Source organism: Nipponia nippon, unplaced genomic scaffold (genome assembly GCF_047370975.1).
Source record: "Nipponia nippon isolate SJK-2023a ecotype South Korea unplaced genomic scaffold, ASM4737097v1 scaffold_3, whole genome shotgun sequence".
Taxonomy (NCBI): Eukaryota; Metazoa; Chordata; class Aves; order Pelecaniformes; family Threskiornithidae; genus Nipponia; species Nipponia nippon.
The window spans coordinates 26,330,240-26,358,044 of record NW_028262347.1 but is presented as its reverse complement, the minus strand read 5'-3'; the positions used below and the strand labels follow the sequence as shown (position 1 = coordinate 26,358,044).

General features: G+C 41.4%; 1 protein-coding gene across 2 annotated transcripts in view; it reads left to right on the top strand.

The window, feature by feature from the left end:
• Positions 1-711: 711 nt before the first annotated feature.
• CPED1 (cadherin like and PC-esterase domain containing 1) overlaps positions 712-27,805 on the top strand; it is a 157,760-nt gene continuing 130,666 nt past the window's right edge. For both annotated transcript variants that reach the window (XM_087766717.1, XM_009464129.2), the window contains exons 1-3: positions 712-846; positions 1,320-1,795; positions 13,717-13,903. In XM_087766717.1, coding sequence (XP_087622843.1) covers positions 1,544-1,795; positions 13,717-13,903 — 439 coding nt within the window. In that variant the 5' untranslated portion in view covers positions 712-846; positions 1,320-1,543. The remainder of the gene's footprint in view (positions 847-1,319; positions 1,796-13,716; positions 13,904-27,805) is intronic.

Here is a 27,805-nt window from a genome sequence, read left to right as displayed (position 1 = left end):
ATCGTAACAATGCTCATTTCTTATATATGAGGCAGTGTAGGAAGAAGTCTTTCTTTTCAAAAAAAATTAAGGATGAAGGATAAAATAGATGACTTGTATACAGATATTTTTAGCTAAAATAACTTGATTATATGAGAAGTTTAGGTCTATAAAGACAAGAGAGTTCCTCAACTGTTCCCATCTGTCTTGTCCATGTCCTGTGTCAGCAGGGGGAAGTAGTAACTAAGACCTTCTGTGGCCTAGATACTAAGTGCTTTCATTGGAGTATTTTTGTCCGCCCTCCTTTCTTTCCCTCTTTGACATCAGTAAGAAGTTTTATTTATACACTGCTATGAGATATTATATCTACTACGGAAAATTACTGACAACTGCTTTGTCAGTGACGCTTATGTCAAAGTAAATCTGCTTCCTTTTATAACATTTTTGTTAATCTGGATTAAAATATTGCAGGTGCTGCTCAGATTTCTACTGCCTGCAAGATATTAATATTGTTTCAATTAGACTGATTGCTGTAACAGCAGTTTTCTAAAAATTGCAGTGATGGTGGCTCCGAGGCATGCAGCGTGAGCAAGGACACCTCTTGTTCCCCATCCAGATTTCAGGCTGCGTCTCCAAACCCGGTGCCTGCTCAGAGCAGAGCTAGTTTAGCCCCACCCTCTGAGCAGTCCAGCCTTTATTTATATGAAATCTGTGGTCCAACTGGCTTCAGATGGCGTGTGTATGTGCGTGTGCCTGCCTTCTGAGTGTGTGAGACGAGCTGGGATCATGAGCCAGGGTTGTTCCAAGTGGTTTTAATCAGCAGCCCATTAGAGGAGAACGGAAAACTTCTAACAGGATAAGAACTGAGTAAGTAAACCTAACTTTGAACTCGCAATCTGGACAAAACAAATGCAAACGAAAATCTTCATAGCCTGTCAGTTTTCAGATAAATGATCACTTTTAGAGAGAAAGCTGTGCATGCTGACAGGAAGGAGGCAATTTAAAGGGACTGGAATGAAGGAAACTGTAAAAACAAAGTGGGAATTGAGAATGCAAGAGAGAAAAAAAACAGCAAACGATTGTTCACGAAGTTGGTACACTCTCTTACTCTTTTCAGCTGTGGACAGGACATGTTAAGCTTTAACCTCTTGCTTTCTTGGATACTATTGTCTGGCTGAGTAGTTCCTTCTGCAGAGGGGGTGAAGATTTCTGCCTCTCACCTGTCTGCCGGCAGGTCTGTTCTCCCGAGCGCGTGGTGTAGACGAGCTCGCTACGGCTCCTTACAGAACACCGCATGGCATGCTGCTGCTTGCCACTGCTCACTTGTTGTTTTTTCACAGGTTGTTCCCGTACCCCCATGGGAGGGCATTTCCCAAGCCTCTGCTCCTCTGGAACCCATGACTTCTTGCCGGGTACCACGGAGGCACTCAGCAGCAGAAATGGAGAAGACTCTCGCTAGGTTTGGGTAAAGCGTGCCTCTGACTTTTTTTACCCTGGCAAGACGTGGCTACTTGGACTGCATCTGCAATGTGGCAAAGGGTGAAGTGAGGACGGCAAAGAGGCCATGGTTTGTGGGCAAGTCCCCAGGTGCCGCAGGCTTTGTCGCCCTCGCCCCTTCCTTCTGGCCGTAGTGGTGGCCATCTGTCTGTTCTGCCAGACCCTGACTCCTCTCATGACCAGCAGCATCCTTTCGGCAGTTGTTAATGGGATTGCACCCAACAAACTGACTAAAACACAGCAAGGAAGGTACAAGGAGGTCTCCCCAAACAACACTCACTGCTTCCTCCCTGGCAGTAATTCACAGACAGTGAAAAAGGTAAGTCAGCTGGAGCAGAGTGCTGAGCAATAATTAGCAAAGCGAGGGATAGTGAGTCTGGCAGGATCATCTGAGTCCAGCTAAAATTAGCCTCAGCTTGGAAGTCTGAGATCTGTATACAAACAAATGGGTGATCTAATGACAGCGGCATATGCGCAAGCACATCTCCGTTACCAGTTCCTCAGTGTGGTGTTATTAACACAGGAATCCTGAAATCTTCAGCTGAAACATGGCATTGCTCTGTGACTCCAGGGAGATTTCAGTTTGCTGCACAGACCGTATTTTATTTTGGCTTACGGAATCGGGTCAGAGGCTTTACAGTACAGGCACGTAAATCAGGAGCCAGTGGGGTTTCATGAAAGTGACTGAGGCTGTTAATTAACACTAGGACTGCAGCTGCCTGTGTTAAAGTTATCTCCTGGTCAGTTTTGAACTTTACTAGGATTCTGCTGAAAAGCTGAATTTAACTGCATTTGAGAAATAAAAAAAAAGTGCTTTTCACATTTTCAAATTGCACTATTTACTTTGGAATCTTTGTCCCACAGATTTTATTTTGTCCTTAGGTTACCTGACCTCATGTTTATTTTGTATAGGGTTCCTAGAATGGGTGTTAAAACCTAACAAATGCAGACACTGTTATTTTAGTTGGAACATGTGGTTTGTTAAATGGTCCAGACTGAGGTAGTTATTTTTACTCTGGAATCTGTGATCAGCACTAGCACAAATGTTTCAGGTTTTCTTCAGTCCTATAGAGAGCTGCTAATAGTGCAGCAGATATCTCCCTGTGAAATTATCATTATGCTGGCATTTTATATACAACTGTATCAGGACTATAAACATTAATTAATGACTTCACAGATTATGGACAGCATCCACATAAAGCAGTTCAAATTAAAAAAAAAAAAAATTAGAAGGCTCCTTCTTTGATTAGACAGCATTCACAGCCTGAAAGGTCAGCAATATTGATTTTAGGAGAGCAGTTGCAAAGGGCATCTTCTGCAACAATCAAAAACAGATACATGAAATAACTTTGGCATGAACTCCTTAACCTTAAGTGTTAAAAAATGGATTTTTTTTCTTGTGAAGGTCAGAGAGATTTGTCTTATGAGTTGCAGAAGTCTACTCCATGCTGCATTTGTCATAATTTTATATTTTAATGACCTTTTAGTACACTAGGTACCCAAATTTTGATTTGTTCAACAATGTGACATGAAGAATTATGATTTAAAGGGAAATAAGCACAGCTGACAGATGTGGGTTGCATTGTGTTACAGCTTTTGACACTTACAGTCCATTCCTTTTTAGTCATTGCTATTGTAACAGCAAAGAACATTTCATATCTTACCTTGGGCTACCTAAAGGCTGTAAGAACTGGTGAAATAATGGCCAAGTTTTGCTAGTATGCTGTTTGGCTGAAAATATCGGTAATTTCTTCTTTCCCAATTTGCCTGAGAAAAATGCAGATTGACATTGAACTTGGTGTGCCGGCTGTTTGAAATGAGAAGGAAGCTTATGTTTTTACAACGTGCTGTACTTGCAGCCCTCCAGCATACATGGTTGGATGTGACTATCACACGCACATGCTGAACTTATAGTACAGATGTAAATGCATCTGTTAACCCTTATAGGTATGTTTTCCAGGGCTGTGCTACTCTAACACATTCCTCTTCAAGTTCTGAAGACCACCCGTAGCTGGCTCCCTATTTGTCTTGAAAGTTTCCTCTAGAGCATGATGAACAAAATGTCTTGCACATGTTGGGATGTTACTCTAAGTTGCTCTCTGTTCCCAGAGAATACTCTGCTGGTTGTGTAGGCTGAATAATAATCTCAGGGAACAGAAAAGATAAACATCTCCAAAAATCTCTGCCACTTTGCTTTGAACTGTGTTCTTGAACTGTGTGTTTTCGCCCGCTGCTTGTTCAGATAGCTGAACCGTTATCTTCCTTGATTTTATTGGGTACCCAGTAACATCTAAGACAGATGTCATGGCTGAAACTTTAAACTGTTTTACTTTACAGTCACATGCCCACCCACAGTAGCTAGTTTGGAAACAAGTTTTCATTAAAGCTGTAGTTTAAATCTTCATGTATGAACCTGGAAAAATACTTTAAAATATAGTCCAAATTATTCACATTTTTAATTAACTAGTCACACATGTATTCTTATTCTATCTGGTCCAGCAAGCAAATTTATTTAAAAGAATCTATTGTGTGGTTAAACAGTGACATAAATAAAACACTACAACATGTCTTATGAAATCGAAGTTCATGAATAATTTTAAGGAAAAGAAGACCCTGCTGGAGATAGATAATATTCTTTAGATAACACCCAGTGTTTCTGGGGTTTGAGCTATAGCATCTGTCACACTGCAGAACCTCTTCTGACTGGGTAGGGGCAGGTTTAATTCTTGCTTCCTTCAGAGAAACAATCAGTATTGTGTTGAGCCTGCTGTGAGAATTTGGTTATGATTGTTATTGCATGAGCAAAATCCCCTTCCAACGTCTGATAATTTCTCCATTCAGAGTATGCATAGCACTAAGTGCCTCAAAAAAAAAAAAAAAAAAAAAAAAGCTGGCACCTTTTATGAGCCGGTGGGGGAAGTGGAGGGAGAGATCTGAGGAAAAGTGGAGCTTTGCCACTGCATCTTTGATCTCAAAATTTGTCTCATTTTTGGAAAGTTCCAGACAAATGCAGAAAAAGCATGGGGCTGGAAATTGCCAATGTGATCTGTAAATGTGTCTTTAACTACATCCAAGATGCCCTGGGATGGAGCTATTACTGTCAGCCACATAGTGCAAGCTGTCTTTTTTAAATTCCAAAAATGCAGATTTTATTCATAGCCTGGAAAACCTGACAGAGCTCATAGTACTTCTCTCTCAGGTATCACACATTACCAGAGTTTTAAAAGCTGCTGGAGAGCTGGTCCTATAGCCTTATTTTCACATGAACAGAGGTCAACGTTTTCTAGTATAAAATTAAATGTTAATATCTGTAGCATGAAAACTAGAAGGCTTATTTCCGAATCTCCAACATTAAAGGCATTAGAGGGAGATATCGCATCCAGCAGCAGGCTGTCTTCAGGTTCAGGTTCACGCTTACCTCCTGCATGACAAAATATTTGTGAATATATACAGTAAGGAGAAGAGTTGGTGCTGTAGCATTAAAACTGAAATAAGTATCAACAAAAAAAGCCCATATAAGCCCTGTGTGTAGGTTTGCCTGGCATGATATTGTGCCAGAAATACCTTTGGTACCAGCCAGATGTAAAACCGTTACGCTCATCTTAAGTAATTTAGCTCTGCTTCTCAGCCAGTTCTGAGTAGGGCTAATTAGCTGGTTACACTCTGTTTCCACTCTCTGAATAAATTCAGCCAGAGCCAACTTAGGTGTCTCTGCACAGCAGTGTGTTTTGCCCAGGTAGACGTAGTACCTCTGCTGTTGGGAGGAAGCAGAGAGACAGTGTTGCTCCTGTGGCAGGCACTGTTTCAGCACACTAGCTCTCTAACCATGGCCAATGTATAAAAAATATTAGATTTTTAAATTTTAAGATGGGTCTTCAAGGAGATTATTTCATGGATACTCACAAGACCATTGCTTCACATCCCCTGGCCATTTAAGGCCAGCTGAGAAAAAGAAAACAAACAAGACATGCAGCTGATTATATGAGAATGTAATGAGTGGGTGAGGCTGGCATCTTAATAAATGAAATATAACAGGTATGGTGAAAATAGCTGCCTTCACTTTCAATGTCCTCAACCTGCCACTTACGTTTAGTGTAAAAGATAAGTTTCCAAGAGGAGCTATAATGAGGTAAGCAAACAGGAAGAATGAGAAAATGTTTTTTTATGGCTTTATTCTGAACAAATAGGATACGATATCATTTACTGGGAGTGGACAGAATGAAAGATGCAAGATAATAACAGCTTGACGTGGCCCTATCTCAGAAATACTATGTAGGGGGAAAAAAAAAAAAGAAGTGGGGAGGGAAGGAAAAAAAGGGGGGGATGGGGGGGAGAAACATCATGTTTTAATCCTAACCAACATTTAGGGGAAGATCCAGTTGAACATCTTGCACAGTTTACAGGCCCAGGTACCTATATTTGAAAATTGGGAGTGAAATTATTGAAAAGCTGAGAAATTGTTATTAGAACTTTAGAACTCTGGACATCCAGAATGGAATTATCCTCTCTTAACTTGAGCGCTCCACTCTATCTTGTCCGAGCCAGAAAGCTGGACTTCACAGTCAATGGAAATAACTGCCTCTAATGTAAAATTCATCATGACTAAATGCAGACTTTTAAAACAAATCTGATGAACTCACCCTCTAAAGGCACATGTCTGGGTTTTTTTCTATTCATTTTTTGGATGGAATATACTTGCTTCAGTCACAATAAGCAGGGAAGGAAGGGGGCAGGAGAGGAATGTCATGGAAGAAGGCATGGGGAAAGGAAACACTGGCTGGGGCAGATGCGGGAGGCAGAGTAGGGAGCTATGGCTGCAAAGTAATAGTAGCCTCAGAAGGCACAGCAGAGATTGTGCACAGAGGGGGCTGGATTTGTGTTGTGGAAGAGAAAGGGAGATGGAGATGGGAATGGAAATGGAAAGAAAAGAAGACAAAGCTAGTGGGAACTTTTGAAATGTAAATATGTGAAAAAGGAGAAATGAAACTGGATGATAGAATAAGAAGGGGTGATTTTTGTTATTATGCAGAAATGGAGTGTGGTGAGAGCTCTGGATAGAAAAGATTACATTATGCATAATAAGGTTTGATACATTTTTAAAATAAATTTAATCTTAAAAAGGATATTTATTTTATAGAATACAGTAGGGGGAAGAGAACTCTTTTCTTCTCACAAAAGAACAAAGAACTTTGCTAGTATGAAACCTCTGTTAATAGAAAGCAATTGACAGATGGTATGGCATGAGCAACTGGTTTCCTTGGAATGATACCACATTCACATTGCACCCCACGAAAGCGGGATACTTTTTCCCCCTTTTCAATGTAAAATGCAAAAGGTACTGAGGAAACAGCTATTTTTACTGCGCAGTTAGCTAGAGATATGTTGGTGATAAAGGGCAAGGCTATTGTGGTAGCAGTCAGGAAAGAGGGGCAGGGTGGAGGCTCTTTGCAGGAAGGGAACTTTGAGAAGGATGCATCAGCAGCAAATGGGAAATGGAGGCAGAACCTCACTCATGCGCTTCATTGGAGCCCTTCCCTCAAAAGCAGCTGTTTTGATAAGGCGGTAGGATTGGCTCGTCGTCTGTTCTCAAGACAAGGCAGTTGGTACCGTGAACTACATGCAATCATAAAGCAAAGGCATTTTGATAAACTAGCTCTGTACTTCCAGCTCAGAGTACTGGTGATGACTATGCAAATAACTCCACTTTTGCTCTTGGATTTATGAAGTCATCAGAAACCAGCCAGCAAAGTAGTGCCAATAATCTAGTTGCTTGTTCTGTATTTATTCAGCAAACAATTGGAAGAAGAATTACATTACAACCATTTCATTCTACAACCCAGTCCTTTCTGATTAGGAAATCTAACAGAACATAAAGACAACACATTTAAATATCCTCCAGAAAGTGAATCAGGAAATTAATTTCTTTAATTAATTACTTCTTGATACAGGAGCTATGTGCACTTCAAATATAATGGTAGTATGAACAACTTACTATTTCTATGAACTTTTATGCAAACATGAAAAAGAATTTAAAAGCCACATTTGGAATTAATAAAGGTCTGCACAGTCCTGTAAATGAACGACTTAGGGCATTAGAACCACATGCTAAGTTTTTATTATCGCTCTTCTTATTAATGCTGTTCAATATTAGTGTGGTAATTTCTAGGAGTCCCACTCATGTATTTTTTGTAATGTTGTTGTGCTGGGTGGTATTTAGCAGCGAAGGTAGATCTGCACTTCCTTTGCTGGCTAAGTGGGAATTTAGGCGGTTCTCTGCCTGTGAAGATTGCTAGTAGTGCCAGTGTTGTTTATATAAGTCTGGTTCTTGTTTGTGGTATTTCTGTTGCACTCCCCTTTCATAGGCCTTTTGGTTTGCATAGTGGTTCATGTATCTCTTTTGCAGCAGCCCAGTAGCTGCAGAAAGCAGTGGGGTTAAAGTAAGCTGCAGTCAAGTTATTTGAAGCTATTGGACAAGACTGTGACAGTCTTGGCTAGCTTGGTGTAAAAGAGTGGCTGCCTGCAGTCCACACAGGGACTAACGCCACCAGAACTGGGTAGCTGAAAAGATGATTCACAGTTTCTGAGTTCTTTCCTGAGAGAAGCTTCTGCAGACATGAGTTGGGCCATTATGTTAGGAAGAAGAATTTTGTTTCTGCAGTTGAAGTGATGGTCAATGAAATTCTATGGCAACAGTTCAAACTGTATATTTGCTTCCTTGCCAGGCAGAGACAATGCACCAATATTTATGGAATTATGCAGTCTTTTTGGAATCTGACAAAACGCCAAGGAACTGTTTTTCTCTCCTCAGCTTGAACTATCTTTGCTGTTTTCTTCTTGGCCAAAACAACAAGACTAATTATATAAGATTCAGTTACTGACCAAATTTTGGATTTTTGGAACAACCCAGAAATTCTGTACAATAGAGGAAAGCTTCAGAGACTGATACAATCAATTATATCTTTATACATTCATAACCTAGAATTGGATAAACTGGTTTAAAGGAAAATGTCAAAACATTTTCTCTTTAACAGAGAACTTCACAGCTATGTGGAACTTACAGACAGACAGAACTAAGAATTGCAACTCAGATAATAGATGTCTATTTTCATTCGAACAAAGATGGTTACGTAATTCTTGAGCTTTTGTATTATATAAACTGGGCTGTTTATCTCATTTGTTAAGACCTCAGAGGAATATACATTTGTCCTGGTTTCAGCTGCGATAGAGTAAATTTTCTTCTTAGTAGCTGGTATACTGCTGTGTTTTGGATTTAGGATGAGAATAATGTTGATAACACACTGATGTTTTGGTTCTTGCTGAGCAGAGTTTACACCAGTCAAGGACTTTTCAGCTTCTCGTGCTCTGCCAGGTGCATAAGAAGCTGGGAGGGAGCATAGCTAGGACAGCTGACCCAGACCGGCCAAAGGGCTATTCCATACCATATGACGTCATGCTCAGTATATAAGCTGGGGGAAGAAGAAGGAAGGGGGGGACATTGGGCGTGATGGCGTTTGTCTTCCCAAGTAACCGTTACGCGTGATGGAGCCCTGCTTTCCTGAGGATGGCTGAACACCTGCCTGCCCATGGGAAGTAGTGAATGAATTCCTTGCTTTGCTTTGCTTGCACACACGGCTTTTGCTTTACCTATTAAACTGTCTTTATCTCAACCCATGAGTGTTCTCACTTTTACTCTTCTGGTTCTCTCCCCCATCCCACCGGGGGGGAGTGAGCAAATGGCTGTGTGGTGCTTAGTTGCTGGCTGGGGTTAAACCATAACAATATTTGATTTGATAATTTTTAAAAAATACATAATAAATTTTATGGAGCTCAGTTTGTTTTCTTTTGCATTTTTCATGTTATTCTATAAACTGAAAACAAAATTACAAAATCAATTTTTGTGCATTTTTATTCACTTTACAGTCCATTGTGGTTTGTTTAGATTGGTTGTTAAGGCTGTGGATCATCTGTGTAACAGCCTATTGCACTAAAATGAGGTCAGTGACTCAACTGATTGCAATGGTTTGCAAGCTGTAAAAGCAGGTATATCATGTCAAAGTTGACATAGGTCTCATCCTAAATCATATGGGAAATCTCAGCTTTGCTGTAAAGCCTCATTAATTTCTGTGGAGACAGCCACACTAGTCTCTAGGTAAGACATGGGCCACAGATGTTCTTTACCAATCCCTTTCACTTAAGGTGTATTGAATCTGTAATAAACTGACCTGCTAACAAATAGCCGGAGACTTCAAACTGGATAAGGGCTAAAAAATGGTTGGGACATGAAAACATTTGACCATTTAACAATTATTCTCAAACATGCAAAATGTTATGGATCCATTTTTTTGATCTAAGCCTGCTGCCCATTAAAGTTATAGGAATGCCAAAAAAATCAGAACCATAAAAAGCCGAAATATGTGAACAGCTTATTTTCATCTATTGCACTCTGCTTCTTTTATACCAGCTCTCTGCCCAGACTGCATTTTTATGATTGAGAAACATTTTATAAAAAACAGCAGACTCTTTAAGTGTATAAACATGACTGCTATTGCTATAATATTGGAAATTCTGAAATACATCCAGTAATAACTAGATCAGCATGGCCAGTGATGTAAAGTATTTTCTATAGAGCTTTGGAAAAAAATACAGAATCACTTCCTATAAGCATGCAGTTGGCCAGAATTTTTTTAATTCTGTGTAGCCAACAAAACAAAAAAGCCCACCCTACATTGCACTGGCTTGGCAAGAAAACAGAGGACATGTTGCATCTTGTAACCTGGACTGCAAATAGCTCTAAAAGGAAAGGGCAGAGGAAATAAATTTGGCAACACTACATATGGATCTCAAGCAAGTACCGTAAAAGGTGTCAAGCTACTTTGTATTATTTAATAGTACCAGATTAGACATCAGGTCAAGCTGTTAAATTTAGGACCCTGAATTGTCTCAGTGTCCCAAAGATCCCGTCATGGCTTTTTGGGAAGCTGGTGGATAAAAGCGCCTCATGCCTAGCACCTGGGCGGCGGGAGGGGAGGCTGGGGACGCAGGCGAGCATGTCCCCAGCCAGGCCTGCTCGTCCCTCCCGGCCCTGTGGCAGGAAGCTTTGGACACCAGCAGCCTGAAGGATCTTTACGTGCCTCTGGACTGTGTGTCCCAAGGAAAGCCCTCTGGAGCAGCTACTGGTGTGCTCCCTGTGCGAGGGCCATCGCAAGCCCTCTGACTGCCCACCAAAGGCGCCCGGTGGGAGCTGGCTGCTGCACGGGCCCTGTGGAGCCACTCAGGGCCGTTTGCCTTTGTGTTTTGTGGAAGTGACCTAAGTTACCACTATTACTTGAACTTCCTTTTTTTTTTTTTTTATGCCACTATCAATGTTATCTTGAATATTTGCCATTGCCAAACTAGACCATTGTAAACATTTTTGCTAATCCACAGGGAACTGGGGGAGATGCTGTCCGCATCAGCGCTCACGTGGAGGCGGGAGGGAGAGCTCCCTTCCCCTGGAAGATCCTGTCGCAGGCAGGCACGGACCAAGGCCTCCAGCCCCAAGGAGCGTGGGGTCCCCGGGGCCCTCGGGACATCTCGAGGCCAGTTGGTTCCTGTCCCCCTGTGCCTCACCGGCCGGGTGCAGGGAGCGCCGGGGGGCACAGCTCGGCCCCCGGGCCCGGATGGCACTCGAGGCCGCCAAGGCCTGTTGTACCAGGCGTGGGCTGTGAGGCAGCGGCCAGGCTGGGGTGAGCCCTGCGAGAGCGGCCCTTGGAGTATTGCCCACAGGAGAAAATAAAGTCGTTGCTGGGTGCTTGAGCTATAAGCTCTTAAAGTTTGTTTGAAGCAAAATGCTTAAGGAATAACACTGTAGGAGGCTGCGCTTTTGCGAAGAAGGGTGTGTTTTGTTAGCATGAAAAAACTGCAATAACCGTTAGTGAGGAGGGGTGCACACAAAGTGCCGCCAGGTCCAAGGCAGGAGCCTCGCACCAGGCAGCAAGTGCCCTCAGCCGCACCGGGAGGGACAGGAGCGGGTCAAGCTGTGATCGCCAGCTAAAACCAGACAGGGACACGTCCTGGGCTGCAGCCCCTCCGCGCTCCTCACGTGTCCTTAGCTCACCCCCCAACGCTGGCCGCTGCAGCACATGTGGGATGGAAAATTGGATTTGCTCACAAAATAAAGTGAGAGGTGTTTCTCTCCTGATTTTTCTTCTGCAATACTTGCAAGTGAAATGGAAAGTGGGAAGTGTCTGGCTGGACTGCCTGGAGGAGGAGGGAGAGGGAGCACAGGAGGGGGGCCAGGGCAGGGGCTGGATTTAGGAACAGGGAGGGAAATGGAGAGGAAGGGCTGCCAGCGGCTGCTGGCGCTGCAGGAGAGCAGGAAAGACAAGAGATAAGAGGAGAGGAGGGAGGGGCAAAGGCAGAAGGGGAAAGAATGGCGGATGCTGTGGTGGGGAAGGGCGATCTGAGATGCTCTAACGCTGTGCTTGCCACGTGATTAATGTGTTTTAAAAACACTCGGACACCAGGGAGGACATCTGACAGGTTACCTAACGCAGTTCCTGTGACTTCACCCTGTGCTATTTGTGCTTCTTCCAGCCAGCACATGATCAGCCTTTACTTGAATATCCCAGTGTCTAAAGTAGTTTTGGTTGCACATTTAGCAACTATATGTGGAAGACTGACAGTGTTGTACCCAGATATTTTTCAGGGTCCCCTCATCGGTGATGCTAACCCTTTCCATAGTGGATGTCTGCTCTGGAGCAAAAGCAGACATGGCGTTAGAGGCTCAGGGCTCTGAAATAGTTCATGCTCCTCACTGCCGCAGAGAAGCTTATGCCTCAGCCAAGTGTAATATAAAGCTGCATCCTGTAATTGGGAACAGGCTGCTGAGAAGAGTGACTTTATCACTAGATCCCAGGCCTACAAACAACTGGACACATCTTGAATGACATTTGTTTATATCAAAGCATCTGTCTCTTTTTCACTGTGGTCTACTGTGCAAAAAATGGTGGTGCCTTGTTTGTGTAGCACTTCCTACGTCCAGTGATAAGCTTACTAAAATTAGAAGTTATGGAATAACTTAGTTTTTAAAGGACATACTGCTGACTGCTGCTGGGTTGATACTCATGAACTTGACAGGAACTAGTTTCATGTCCTGAACTGAATATCTTAAATGCTAGTATGTTTGAATCCTAGAGACAAATCCTTCTCACCAAAAGAAAATCTTGTCTGTTAATGGTGTTTTTATTGCAAAAGGACAGCTAGACAATTCCAGATATTAGCGACCTGTTTGCCACATGGAGCATCCTATTTTTATGCCTTATGTAAGACACAAGATGTCCCCCTTTCCCAAAAACCCGATGACAGTGGCCCCATAATTCACTCTTTTCAGAACTTAATGTCCAGCTCACACTATCTCTGTGTGTTTGGGGTGGCTCTCTTCCATTTTTCCTTGCAAGAAGCTCATATCCCAGGCTATTACACAGAGGAAGGGTTTTCTCTAGATGCCATTGTCCCTAGGCACTATGTGGGAAGACAGTGAATGGTAGACAACCCGAGAGTTCCTTGAGATTCATCGGAGACATCATACACCTTTCCACTTGCTCCTATATACATGTTTCTCTGCCAGTCCTCCTGGGCTGGATCGTGTTGGGTTAATAAGACAATAAGGTACTGACAAGGTTACATTTAATTTTCCAGAGGCACAGCAATCTACAGTACTGCTTAGGATTCCTCTGTATGCTTTTACATCAGTGGTCTTCTTAACGTTTCTTAATCAAGCTGCACAGCAGAACTCAGACCCCTGCACTTACCATCTGCGTAGGACCCACATTCCTTAGAACAGTTAACACGGGACCCACCAAGTCCTCTCTGCTAGGTGACCCACAGGTCAGCCTGAGGCCACAATCAAAGTCACCTGGCAAGTACTGTTACCAGCTCACCAGAGCAGGCCAGATTTCAGCCAAAGGTGTTTCCATGAAGGGGAGACCACGGTTTAAAGATCCTCCGTTGCTACCCTGAGCTTTCAAACCCTTGCAATATCAGTCCAAAATGAAGGCAGAAAAAACAGAAAGACAGACAAAATGGAATTTGTGGTCTCAAGTCCCTGATACAAAGAGAATTGTTAATTATACTAGAAATATTTCCCGGATTGTCACAGGAAGTTACTAGTTTCTTTCTGTGAAAAATAACAACTATATATTATACTGCTGAGGAGTGTCCTATCTTACAGCCATTGTCTTTGTGTTGTGTTTGCTGTAGATCAACGACTCCATTCTCCAGTACTCTGGAAGCCGTACGAGGAGAGCAGTTCTGTACGCACCTCCTGCCCACCGTGAAACCGACCGTCAGCTCTGTCAGCGCATCCTGGCAAAACATGGATATACAGTCACAGTCCTTGAAAGCAGGAGACTGATGGAAGATCCCAGGCTTGACGGCCCTTATCACAGTAAGAATAACTGGACTTAGTTAATTCATTAATTACTAAATGTTAGCTATTGAGCAGCATTCTTACACAGAGGTAAAGCTTATAAACTCTAGATGCGAGTAAGGATACAAGCCAAATTCTAGCCCTTCCCAGTTACGCAGCTAATTTGCCACAATTAGATGATTCTTCCATTAGATACTTCCTTCTGTAAAAAAATGCAGCAGAGTGATTCATCATAGTCTTGACAGCCAAATCAGATCAGTTTTGTTCCTGATGACTTCTCATACCAACTTCATCAATATAATCAGTAGAGCATTTCATAACAAAACAAATACCTGCCACATTTGGTTCTTTCTCGTTTTCTCTCTTAAGGAAAAGCTGTATGCATGAAGGTACACTTTTTCCTCTGGTAATGTTTTGATTGTTCTGTAATGTACACACTAAACTTGTTAAAGAACACAATACAGAAGTACATTTTGCACTTGCTGCAGATGCTGGGGTAAATCACTGCTGGTTCTTAGTTCCTATTGAAATTTGATCCACAGTTAAAGCAGGCTGCTGAAGAAGCTTGATCTCTTGCACAAGGGACTGTAGCTTTGTGGTGTAGAGTTATACTATGCCAAATAGAGGAGCTTTAGGCACCAGCTATATATATGCTGACCATGTTTAAGTGCTCTTTGACACCTTAGAGATATGAACTGAAACTGTGATCTCAATTTGGTCTTCTGTTGGAAGTCAATTTTGGAACTGGAAGGCTTTGAAAAAAAATACACAGGCTACCATTCTGTCAGGAGCAAAATGGTGTGGTTTGTTATTTCTCATGCTAAGGGGAGTGCCGCTTGCATCATTCAGGCTTACAATACATTGCTGGGGTTACCAGAGAGCTCAGTTTTGCTTTGTGCTTTAACCAATCAGTAGTTTCACAGATGAAAAACATAATTATTTCACACGGATGAGGCTGCTCCAAATTCAACCACTAATTTCAAGTTTCTTTAAGAAACCTTCTTAAAAATAAGGTACATGCAGTTTTCTTGGAAGGCTGTACCGAGAAACAGTAAATTGTCTTCACCTTGCTCTTTTATTTCCATCTGGTTTCATAAGCACCTTTCAGCCACTCCTTGCCTTGAGTACTTTCCATCCCAGAGTGACAAGACACAGAGTGTCCACAGGTTTTGCTAATGTCAGATGGGTTGCAGAGAAAAGACAGCATCTCTGGGGACCATGTGCACCATCCCTCTGAAATGATTTTGTTTCAAATGGCCAAGGAAGTGGGTACGCGAAATTCAATTATGACTTAGAAAAAATCAATGTACAGTGATTTTGCCACAGTGATCAAGTCAGGTTCAGGTTCTCCAATACAGGTTTTTAGCCTCCAAACAATGCCTCTGCAGAAACCAACTTAACTGTGGGTATTTATATTTTAAAGGCTAGCACCAGTACTTCCTGTAGTATTTTTCCAGTAATGAAAAAAAAAAAAAAAAAAAAAAGGTTTTAGGTATTTTCCAGGAACATCCTACAGCTTCCAGCAGGTGTTGGAGTATGTAAAAAAGTCAAATGCTTGCCAATTTAAGGTAAAGAGTAAGACTCTACTAATTCCATTTCATGGCAACATAAGTCTGCCTTTAACTATTCCCTGTGTTATGTAAGTGCCTAGCTTTAAAGTTATGTTTTAAAAACAAGAAGTAAGTAAAAGAGCATGCCTGCATACCAAACCAATGATCTTTTCTTAGAACTAAACAAGTTATGATCAAAGTTATTTTTCTTTGCCAGTAGATGATGGCGTTTACTGTTCTGGATGGGATAGTAGTCCTTATTTTGGAGAAGGGTATTTTGAGCTATGCTTTGTCATAATATTTTCCTAATGAAAGTGTTATAAATTATTAAAAAATATGTTCCTTGAAGCCTCTATTAAAAAGATATAGATAATGGACTGAGAAACATAGATCATGAATGTTGTGAAAAATCTATAAAAAGAGTCATTCCTTCTTGGTATTATTTAGCAGCTCTATCCAGTGCTTTTATTTTTGTGCAGTCTGCCTTACTCATGTATCTTTCAAAGTTCACTCTAATTTCAAAAGGATTTTTTTGTTTAGAATGGCTGAGAGCCAAGAGTCTAGCTGAAGTCATATATGGAAAAAAATTCACCGCAAAACGTTCCTAACTTTTTTGTGCTGGCCCACTATTAATTTTGGGACCAGTTCTGCTCCTGTTTGAAACCCAAATGTGACAGCTCTGCACACAGATCTTCCAGAGAGATCCTCCACACCTGGGTGGCAGCACTGTGTCAGAAAGAAACATCAGAAGAATAGTTTTCTTCAGTGGAAATTTGTCACTTACAGACCAACCAAAACATTTTGAGTTTTGGTAACTGGAAAATCACTAAAAAGGAAAAGGATACCTTTTTTTTTTTTTTTTTCAGGCACAGAGACTGTGGTTTATGGGTTTCCTATGAAAAATCTGTACAGATGCTTTCTTCAGTAAAATATAAATCATTCAAGCTCCTAATTTTTCACTGAAAAATAGCTCTGTCAGTAAATTCTCAAGCAGCTTTGGTTGAACAAAAAGTAGCTGTGCTTTCACCATTCCTTAACAATTAAACCCACATGGAGGGAAAAATCCCACGGACTGATGATATCTGTGCCTGCTATGAGCTCTTTGAGTCTTCCTTTTGTGGTAGCCCTAAATGAGCCAGCTTTGCTGTAAAGTTTGACGCATCTCTTTTAGTCTGCTGTTAGGATGGAGACAGAGAGGCGGTACTGTGTTAGTAGCAGATGACAGGATAGTCAAGTTTTGCGGAGAGCTGGGATTGCCACCTTGGGCACGCAGCTGCTGCTGGGGTAGATCCGTTTAAGCATGGTCAGTATCTCCAGTATCTGTGGTAAGTCTGTTGTGAAGCAAGCAGTTCAAATGAAGTTGGATAACAGCTGATGCAAAAGATATCACGTTGTATTGGCCAGCACATCTATGAATGGTACACTTATTTTGTTTTCCAGCTAGGCAGAAGAAGGTGTGCTTGGTGTGTTGTTCCTTGCTTCCTCCTCCTTTTTTTAAAATGTGAGAATCTGCTCCTAGAGACATAGCCTCTGGGACATGTTTTGCCTTTGCTGCAGCCTGGGAGCAGGTTTGAAAATGGTGTCACACATTTTCATGGAAAATAATAAAAGGATCAGCAGGAGTGAGAAAGCCCCGCACATCCGGGCTTTCTCATGAGAGGTTTTCTGTGCTGAGGAGCACAAGCCGCAGGCCTTCCTTCCCTCAGCCCAGCACAGAGCTGTGCTGCTCTAGCAGAGGTGAGTGGGACGAGCCGCCTGGCTTCAGAGCAGCCTTAGGTTCTCCCAGAGTGGCAAATGCTGGAGAATAACTTGCCAAATATTTTCCAGAGTCTTCTGCCGTCTTCCCTGTCCTTCCAGTCAGAGAAGCTCTCATCTCTGGGGCCACAACAAAGATTAACAGGATCTGTGGGTCCCTATGGCTCTGTGATGCCCTGCCAACATTTTCACAATTTTTTTAACAGGAAAGTTTTATCTAAGAAATTTGTTGTATTAAAATACATTTCTGCCCTCCAAAAATAATCTTCCCTAGTTAGTCTCTGCTGCCTGAACCTTTCTTGAATTCCATACTTTCCCCAAATGACATCTTCTAAGATAAATAAACTACTTACATCTTTCTTTCTGTAGCCATGAGTTTTTCTGCCCTTTGCTCAATGTGCCTGCCTCATTAGTCAATGGTGACCCTCCCTTAATAGGCATTTCCTTCATTTCTCAGTTCTTCACCTGTACTAATAGTTACACAAATCTCGGAAAACTGCAGGCTCCAAAAAACATGTGTAGTTGCATGCTACAAATCTGACCAGCCAGTTTTAATTCATTCTGCAATAACATGCAAAGTTCTGTTGTTGCCACTAGCTTTTGGAATGGAGAAGACTCTGCATAACCTTAATGATAGCCAGCCAGTTTGGCCATGGAAAAAAGCACATCTATTCAGGCTGCTGGCAAACTGACTGCAGCGTAACATTATATGCTTCCTGCTGCCTTAGAATGTTAATTTTAATAATTCAGTGGATGCTTGTGCAATTGCAATGAGTGATTTTTAAAAAAGAATCATAAACCATTTTCATAGTATTCATTGTACATGATCATTTCCTATTTTTATAATACTACAGTTAAGTATTTAAACTTTACTATGGCTTCTGTGTGCAGTTTGAGTGACACCCACTGAAGATGAAATTTTAGCCATGCCATTAGAAAGATTGTTACAGTAGATATACAGTAGATATATTGATTTGGGGTTTTTTTTGTGATTTATTGTTCCATAAGAGAAGTATTGAACCTGTCTTAGCTCTGGTGGATATTTACCTCTTGGGTCAATAAGTCTTGATATTTATTTCCACTGAAATCAACACCAACTTTATGTCCTATTCATTCACTTGAGATTCTTAAGTGGAGATCATATACTATACATATCCTTAAATTTACATATATTGCAAAGAATATTAGATCTGAAGGTATTTCCTCTTTGCTGACTTTAGCAATATGCACTGAATTCTGTTCTGTTTTCCGCCATTTTAAGAACATGCTGTATTTAAATACTTGGCTGTGTAAATTAAGCCCTGGTTCCAGCAGCTATGAGGATGATCTGGCTTGTTGCAGATGTGGGAGTGGTGCTTGGGTGGAGCTGCTCCAAGAACAGGAAGGGATGAGCGAGACAACAGACCCGTGGGAGCAAATCCAAGCGACTTGTGGCCCTTCTCTTTACGTGCTAGGGTCAAGAGATCTGTCTGGCATTTAAGGTGGCATCTCATGGCATTACTTAGGTATTACAGCAAGGAGTGGTTAACCCCTCATTGTTAAAGCAACCTGAATATATTCAGACATAACTCATTTTGCTGTAAAATGCTGATTTGAGAATTGTTGTATTGTTACGGCAGATATGGCCTCTGCTGCCTCCCTCATTGGCTCTCTATAGAGCGCTCTGTTGCTTCCTTGTACCCAGCGGTCGCTCCCTGTAAAAGCTGCTGCTTAGGGAATGTCAGGAAGCATGAGCCTGCAGGAGCAAGCACAGGTGTTCAGCAGACATGGAATGATGCTAGCTGCAGGTTTCTGTCTCTCTCTAGATGGTGCATGACTGAAGAAGCAGTTGGGGACAGATGAAAGAAAATTCTGCTTTTATTCTCCAAAAAAAGCAATTTTCCAAGTCAGTTTTTGTCAAATTTTCACTTTGGTCTGTTGGGTATCCTTTGGAAAAATTGCTCTTTAAAGAAAATCTACATTTTCCATGAGAAGAAGATGTCTGTGTCTGTTCACTTCTATTCACAGTAGGACTAGGAGGCAGAGAAATGTTGCCACACCAGAGTCAGAGATGGAGAAACTAGGATAAAAACCATATGAGTCACTATCAGAACTAGGATGAAATGCATGCTGTATAACCTTATGTTATTCCTTTAGCATATTGTATCACCTCTAGTACTCCTCACCATTCATATGTTTGACCAGAGGCTAAATCAGCAAAAGAATCAGCTTAATTGCTGACATCTGGCCAGCAGCAAGGTAGGAACTTGCAGAAGTGCTATTTCATAAGTGCAGCAAGTAATAGTTTCCTCAGGGCTGCTAATTAGTCTAGAGAACAAACTACAGCCGTGGCTTTCGGAGGCCCCCAGGGCCATGTCTGGTGACTGTCAGGCATTCGCTTTTCATTTTCCAAGACATACTATATCAGCAAAAGTAGTAAGTATGAGAGATGGTGGTAGAAAGAGGAGGACACAGTGATCTCTTTCTTCAATGAGTGTGCAGACTGGGTATGACTGGGGGAACAGAGGTACTTGTTAACGTAAAATATTAAAAAAGTCTGCTGCCAAGGAAAAAACAACAATTTGTTCTTCACGACTATAGTAAATAGGACATGAAGTACTACAACAACAAAAAAAAATTATGTTAGATATTAGGAAAACTGTTTTGGGGGTAAGGCTAGTGAAGTAATCAAATGGATCCCCTAGAGCTGTGGAGCATTCAGTCTTAGAGATCTTGAAATCTTAGGTAAAAAAGATTTTATTGGGTGTAGTGTGTCCCCTTGTGGGGTAACAAGATGGACTCACAGACTTCTTGAAGTCTATGACTAGCCTTGAGACAATGAGGCAGATAGGAAACTGAAGAGATTAGTGATTTCTAAAGCAGACGGAGAGATTTCAGGTATGAATCAGCTGTGGTGATTCAGGGCTCTACCTGAGGAACAAGCATATGTAGTTTACAGCATCTTCTGAAAATGCAAAATATTCTCAAAAAATCCAAATCTATGAGAATATATTCCTGACAGGGGAGGGGAAAAGGGAAAGGAACACAAAATCAGTGGTGCTTAGAGTATAGCCAGCTGAAGTTTGAGAAGGTAGAAAGCAAATAACATACTCTGAAATAGGGAAGGTTTTCATGGGATGGCATGTAAAAAACAGTACCAAGAGAACCAAATCTCCTCCCTTAGGGAGTGGTTTTCTATGGAGTTTGAAATACATTAACAGGAGTAGGTAGCATTAGTTCTAACTTTACTTTTATTTCATTTTTTAATTTTTCAGAGTACAGTTAGGAGGAGACCCTACTTGCTGTTTGTTACAGCCTCAGACAAGTTTCCATGAAATCCAGCTAACTTTAGCAAACAATTATAAAGACTAAAGGCCTCAAGGAAAATTGCTGGTGTGTTCTGTAAACATCTGGTTGCCATTTTCAATTACAAGGACCAACCCACTGAAGGAAGCAGTTTAGTTTTTTTGGAACAGAAATGGGACACTGGGGTTTTTGTTCTTTTTCATAGTGGAGAGTAAAGGAAATGTCAGGAATAGAGAGGTCACTAGATGCTCGGCTTTTATAAATACAAAAGTCTCTGAGAAAATTAAAGTAAATTGAAATCAGGTTCTGAAAGTGTAAACAACCCTGTGGAGGTAAGGTTAAGTAAGCAGGACTAGAGATCCTAGCATGCCAGCAAAAGCACAAGATCATTCTATCATAAGTCAGTCATTTAAAATATTGTGCAAAATAATAATGGTGAGGCTAGCAACAGAAGTATTTTGTGGATTACCATACAAATACATGTATATCTTCTAATCTATCAGATGTAACTTCTCTTCCAAAAATCATTTTGGTTAATTGTTGGTACAGATGTATAGCTGACAGTATACAAAACTGGTTGGTTTCCTAATGCAAAATATGTGTCCTGTGAGTCCTTGGCAAAGTTTTGACAAGTAAAACATACATTTCAGGAGCATTCTTTTGTATGTTGTGAAGCAAGGAGCTTCCTAAACAGTCTAAATAGGTGGAAATGTGATCCTCAGAGAATACTGAATTACAAGCATACTTAATGTTTGTTAAATTTGCTCTGTTTCCTTAAAATGAAAGTTCATATAATTTTAGGAAGAAAATATATTCCAGAAACATACACTGTCTTGATCACTTTTTAATTTTGCTTTTAGCAATTAAGCTTGTCTATTTGCCAACTAGTTGAAAGTGGATGCCTAATCTCATGCCACAGACAGCACTGGTTTCAGTACAAGACAGATCAGTTTCTGACAAACCCAAATAAATGCTGCTCTCTAATGTAATGCTGTGGTTTCTTGTGGAAAATCTAAATGCATCGTATATTTTTCTGAACAATATGTATTCTCCTTCCTAATTATTAGCAGAACATATTTATGTTTTCTAGCAGAAGAGCACACAAACTATTTCTTTGTATTGCTAAAAGAAACCCTCTGTAGAATTGTACTAAAAACCCTGTTTCAAATGCACTCTTTTCCTTGAGAAAGGGAAATTCATTACTTGTTCATAACAAAAGTATAAGGACATTGAACTTTGTCAAGTTAAAACCAAAATTTAGTCATAAAGTTACCAAACATACCTTTCTTTGAATGTTCTTTTTAGTCCTATAAATAGAACATACAGTCCAGTGGAGAGTGGTATTTGTTGGGCTGACTTAGAACTTACGATAATTAAAATACTACACACTGATTACACAGTGAGCTAAAATTAAAACTTTGCTGGAATAAATTATGTCATGTTAATAGAATTTGAAAAACACCAGTGTCCAGGCAGATACACATCGGCCAAAGGAAAGCAACAATGTGTGAGTCCACTGAAATTAAATACATTTTTGTATATATTTTTTTGCATGTATGTAAGCTTTATAATATGCTAGTAACATGGAAATCCTGTAAAAGAGTTTGAGGTAATGTTTTGTAACTGTAGCCTATGGCATAAGAAGGTAACAGCAGATAGTTGTTTATTCAAGTATTTTTAAAATGCCCCCCGTTAAGAAATGACTCCTGGCTCTGATAGGGTTCAAGCAGAGACTCTGGTTTGTAAATATATATGTCTGTTCCTAAATGTCAGATGACTGTCTACTAATATAGGTGCTGGGAGAATGACAGTAAGTCTAGCCAGAAGCCTGTAGCAGTCCTGCCAGAGCACTCTCTCTAAGGAATTGTTGCATGATTGTTGCCCAGCGTTTTGGCTGCTGAAAGCTGTGCACCCTTTTTGATGCACTCACTGGCTCTGAGCCCTGGTCAGCTGTGAGAATTGTTTCATCATTGTGCTCCCGTTTTAGGTAGAGGCATTATATACCACTGAAACCAAACCAGCTTTTTTTAATTTGGTTTTTTTACTCTAGCTACCGTGATTTTTATTGGTTCAGATAGCAAAAGGCTTATACACTGTGTGGGCCTTCATTGTAATTTGCAGCCAGCCCACTCCATTCCTAGGTTTGGATTCCAACTTCCTCCAGCTGCAACCACTTTCAGCTGACAGCTCTTTTGACTGCATCGCAAAAATGCCCCAGACATCAAAAGTGCAGTAGCCACCCATGGGTTAGAACAGGTTTCTGAAAATTTCGTGCACCATATTGTTGTTACACTGGTTTATTTTACATCAAATAGGAACCTTTCCTTCATGGGGAATGATTATTCAACCCTTCTGATGTTCATTATACTCCCTCAAAGTTGAGTTTTCAATGTAATATTGAGTATTCTTTTATTTGGCCCCTGAGGTTGTCCATTTGGAGGTAATCCTAGTTTTCACAGATGCTGAAGAGAAAGGAAGCTTCTCTGAAGTACTCAGAAATCAAAACTGTCCCTCAGTTTCAAGCTGGTCATAACAGCTTTCAGATTTCTGAAAAAAAATATTTCATACAGAAAACTGTTACTAAAAGTGACACCTACTCTTTGATTAGAAAGGAAAAAACCCCACATATAATTAATTTCTATAATTTTTCGCAGGTGTGTTTCCTTACAAAACAATGTCCATTTTTCACAACAGAAAGGCAAAATATGGAAGGGATTTGGATTAAAAAGTAACAAAGGAATAGGATTTGAGCAACCTTAGCTGATAGCAAGATTAAAAAAATATAGTCTTCACATATTTCCTCAATGGTGCCTCACATAAGTAAAATATATTCAGTCTTTGATAGAGGGAAGGACGGAAGAGCTGAGTGGTGTGCATTTTGGAAAGTTTGAAACAAATGTTTCAAGGCACAAAGTGTTTCTATAACAAGCTCATTGTTGAAATGACTTTGTTTCTGACATTTGTGGTAATGCTTTCTAAAATAAATATTTAGCTGTAAAAAGGAGTTTAATTTTTAACTTATAGCAACTACTAAAAGTGTGCATGTACATAGAATATACTGAGTTTTCTGCATTGTCTAAATGCAAGATGAATCTGGCAGAACCACAGTTATTTTAGATCTGACAGAATACAGCTCGATTGATTAGTTTTTTGAAAAAGGACTTTTAGTGTAAAATGATAAAATAAGACAAAACCATTTTTTCTTCATTTGGAAGAAACCCACTGTTTGCTACAGTTCATTATTTGTTTGTTTACAAGAGAGAAAATAGAAAACCTATCAGCATACTGAAGTACTTTGTTAAACAGGCTGATAAAATAAATAAGAACGAGACCTAGCTATTTTGGACCAAATCAAGAAGCATTTGTTGTCTAAACGGGAATTAGGCATTTAATTATCTTTTTTTCCATCTGGCTTCAGCAACTCTCTCAAAAAAAAAGAAAAACCCTCACTCCAGTTTTCACAAACACAGTGAGGCTAAGTATCACTGGAACCTGTCTAGAAGTCAGTCTTCAACAAAAAATAGTTGAGGTAATTTTCTGTAAAGAGTAGGCTGAAGACAAGGACTTTAAACACATAGGGTTTGGCACATGTTAACCCCATTTCACTTGGAATGACGTGCTATGGCTTAGAAAAAACATTAAAGGACCTTTGGAGAAAGTTCTAAGAATAGAAAGAAGTATTCAATAAAGTACTAGCATAGAAGGTAACTGTAGACTAGTTAGGTTGCCCTCTTTATGACAGGATGATGTGTGAGGTAGGTTTTTTTCTTCTCTGCCCAGCTCCATGACATCTGATTTGCATCCCAGATGTTACAGTACACATTTTTTGCAAATCTAACAATGTGGGGGTATCTGTTGGCCTTCAAAAGTGAGAACTCTGACCCTATGTTTCTTTAAAATTTTTGGAGAGATAATTTTAATGTCTACTTTAGAGTCCATGTTCCATGGATGCTCTACATGGTAGTCATGATGATGTCTGTATCACTGACTTTCACTGCCTGATGGCATACCAGGTGAGTAGAGTTGAAAGGCAGCGTAGGGTGCTGCGTAGAAAACAGTATCTGTGGGGTATAGTTGGAAATCTCCCTTACGTTATCCATGACTTAATTGTCTTCTGTGGTTTTGTCTAACTCATAAATAAAATGAGTAAATTCCCTAGTTCTGAGGGCAAGTGATGCAGTATGGCTCATGTCCATGTATCTAAACTCTTTTCCCCTGACTGAGGGTGGCCTGCTCTTCGCTGAGTTTTAGCAACTGTCACTGGCTTGAGCTGTCTCCTGGGGCATTGCATGGCCACCCAGGGAGAAGAAAACAAACACAGCGGATGATTGCAGACCAGTGGTTGAGCCTGTGTCCTGACACTTGAGTTTAGCCATTGCCTCTATTCCCAAGCTTCTCTTTTTCAGTATTCTGATTGTTTCCTGCTTCTTGGGTATTAAGGAATCTGACACATTAATTAGGGTTGGCATAGGATGCCTGAGTGCTGTAAATGCAGTGATCAAGGGCTGCCATTCAGACTTTAAAATATGTGTCTTTGTTTCTTGCATTGGTGATCAAACACCATACTTTTAACATTGTAATTTTTATACTAATTCATTGTAATTAGAATGAGACAGGACATTAAGACAAATAAACCCATCTACTCCTTAGCTGCTTATCCTGAGGCTCCTCTATACCCGTGGAATGGAAGAGGCTGTTTTCTCAGCTCTAGCACAGTTTCTGCCCTTTAAAGTTAATGATGAATTCTCATCAGTGCCGTCATTCAGAGGGCTTCTCAGCTCAGGTTTCTCATGTCCTGTTGCAAAGAGTGCAAGTGGTAGGAAGGCTGGAATGAAGGGCAGGATGGAAAGTGTACTCAAACTGGCACTTTTGTTTCCTTGGGCAGAACTTCTCCTCTCCAGGCACTACTTCCCCATTGAATCACCCATTGAATCTTCTTTCCAGCCTCCAGCTCCTTCCATTTGTTGCATGCGCCTCTCTAAACACCCAGACTCTTCCTTGTAAGAGTAGCAGGATCAGCAGGCTTGGTAATAGTCTACTGGGGAAGATGCCTCAGTACCTTTTGTTTTTGTTGCAGCTCCCGTGAACACACTCATCCAAGTTAGAGATTGCCAAATCTGGCAGCCTGACAGAGGTGAGGCTGATGCAGATCCATGCACCCACATTCAGCCATCAGCAAGGCTGAGTGTGTGCTCCTAGCTGGCACGTGCACACACACGGCCGGCCACACAGATCAACATGTTCAGCACTCACACAAACGCAAACTGCAGCCACAGCCTCATCTACTCGCCAGCACTCACGCATGCACTCGTACACCCACTCCAGCTGCTGCCATCACGGACACATGGGCCTCCGAGCCCTGGTCCTGCTCCAGGGGCTGCACTTAGAGCCCTGGAGGCACACACACACACGCACATACACATGTGAGAGAGCCCTGCTGCCAGGAAAGAGTTGACAATGGATTTTAATAAGAAGACAGGACAGACTGCCCTGAGCAGGTACAGGACATGGCCAGCCAAGAGTAGCAATCAGCCTACTGCTTAGGGATGACAAGCCCTTTTTATCCCTTTATTCCTCTTTTCCCCATGATTGTTCCTCTTCAAACCACCGTGATACCTCCTTTTCCCCACCTTTGGTTCCTCCACTAAGCAGCCCAGAATAAGCACGCGGGAAATGCTGTTACCATGCACCTCGTCATGGGTCCCAAACCCTTAGGCAATGCCCTTCCCCCACCTCCCACGTCCACAAGGTGCTTTTGGGCTCCTATTCACTCATCGTGATGGGCACTGGGGCTGAGTATTCCCTGGGACAGCTAGGGGAGACCAGGGCAGGGGCTTGTGTCTCTCTGACAGGGTTACGGGGGTTCCCTCACCCAGCATCATGCCTCCATGCTCCTTCGTGTGTGTGTGTATGCACGTGCATGTGCACGTGCATAAGGGAGAAGAATGTTTTGTGGGCAGATCCCTCTCCTGCGATGTCCCTGGGAGCAGCCGGAGCAGGGTGCTCTTTGGTTTCCCCGACCAGCTGTGGTTCCTCTGGGCTCTATTGGACACGTCTGAAGATGAGCTTCTTATCACAAAACCAGTGATCACAGGACTCCTACTCTGCTCATTCAGCAACAAAGACATGGGTCTGAAAACTGTAACCCGTGTTCCTCTGAGTTTCTCACAGTAAAATAACAGAGCTTCAGGCCTAAATTTCCTTTTTATTTTTCCCCTGAAAAAATAATTGGAGTTTTAGTAACATTTTCTGTAATAGAATTTTTTAATCCTGGTGATTTTGCATCATTTGACTCTGTTCGTTTTTCATCTTACATCTCTGTATTCAGCCAAGAGGAGTTTTTCCTGTCCCCAGTGAGTTCTTCATTGCGGCATGCGTTTGTTTCCCTTCTTTTTCCACTCTGCTCTGTGAGTGACAGAGGTATCTACCTCACATATTTAAACTTCTACTTTTCTTTATGGTATCTGAAGTTTAAATAAAATAACTTTATAATAAACAGTGGGAAATCTTGAAGAACCTTGTGAACATCAGACCAGAACAGGCATATATGCACACAAGCAGCACACAGTTATGTGCTCAAAAGCTGTGACATGCACTCTTTTCAACTTTGATTTGACTCACTAGCTCATGATACGTCCTTCCACTTCATGACTGCATGCCGCTTTTTCACATGACTTTGCCTCAGGGTGCACGAAACAGGGGTACAAAGTTCTTTCCTGGATATAGTCCCAAAACTTACCAGTTAAAATAACTTGGATCACATACCAGTGAGGGTTGTCCAAAGGCAATTGTGTCAGGGAGAGTCTTCTTCCTTGGCACAGAGCAGGGTGGAGCTATTCCTCCCTCTCCGCTGAGGCTTGAAGAGCCAAGTGCCCTCTTCCTCATTGCGTGAAGCAGTGTGGTTTTCCTCCCTCAGCAGGATGCACATGTGAAAATCTGGTAATATTTTGATTTATTTTCTTTGATCCATGCATTGCACTCTGCCACCTCTCATGCTCAGCCCCAAACCCTGCTACCAGGACAGGTCATTACAAATTTTCCAGTACCTGTGACAGATGGAGCATATGGACAATAACTTCCTTAACTATAGAGATGCCCTCCCCATAAGCTTCTTCACCCCAGTCTGATCCCTATATGTCTCAACTGCATGACCCTCCTCCTCCCCACATGCACATCCTCTCTTTCCAGTTTTCACCTGGTTCTTCATCCCAGTCCACTGTCAAGTAGCCTGTCTCTAATATTTCTCAGTCTGGCTTTTCTGTCAGACAGTTTCTTTCTCCACCTTCACAGCAGGTAAGGAAGCACCTGCACAGATAGGTTAGCTGAGCTT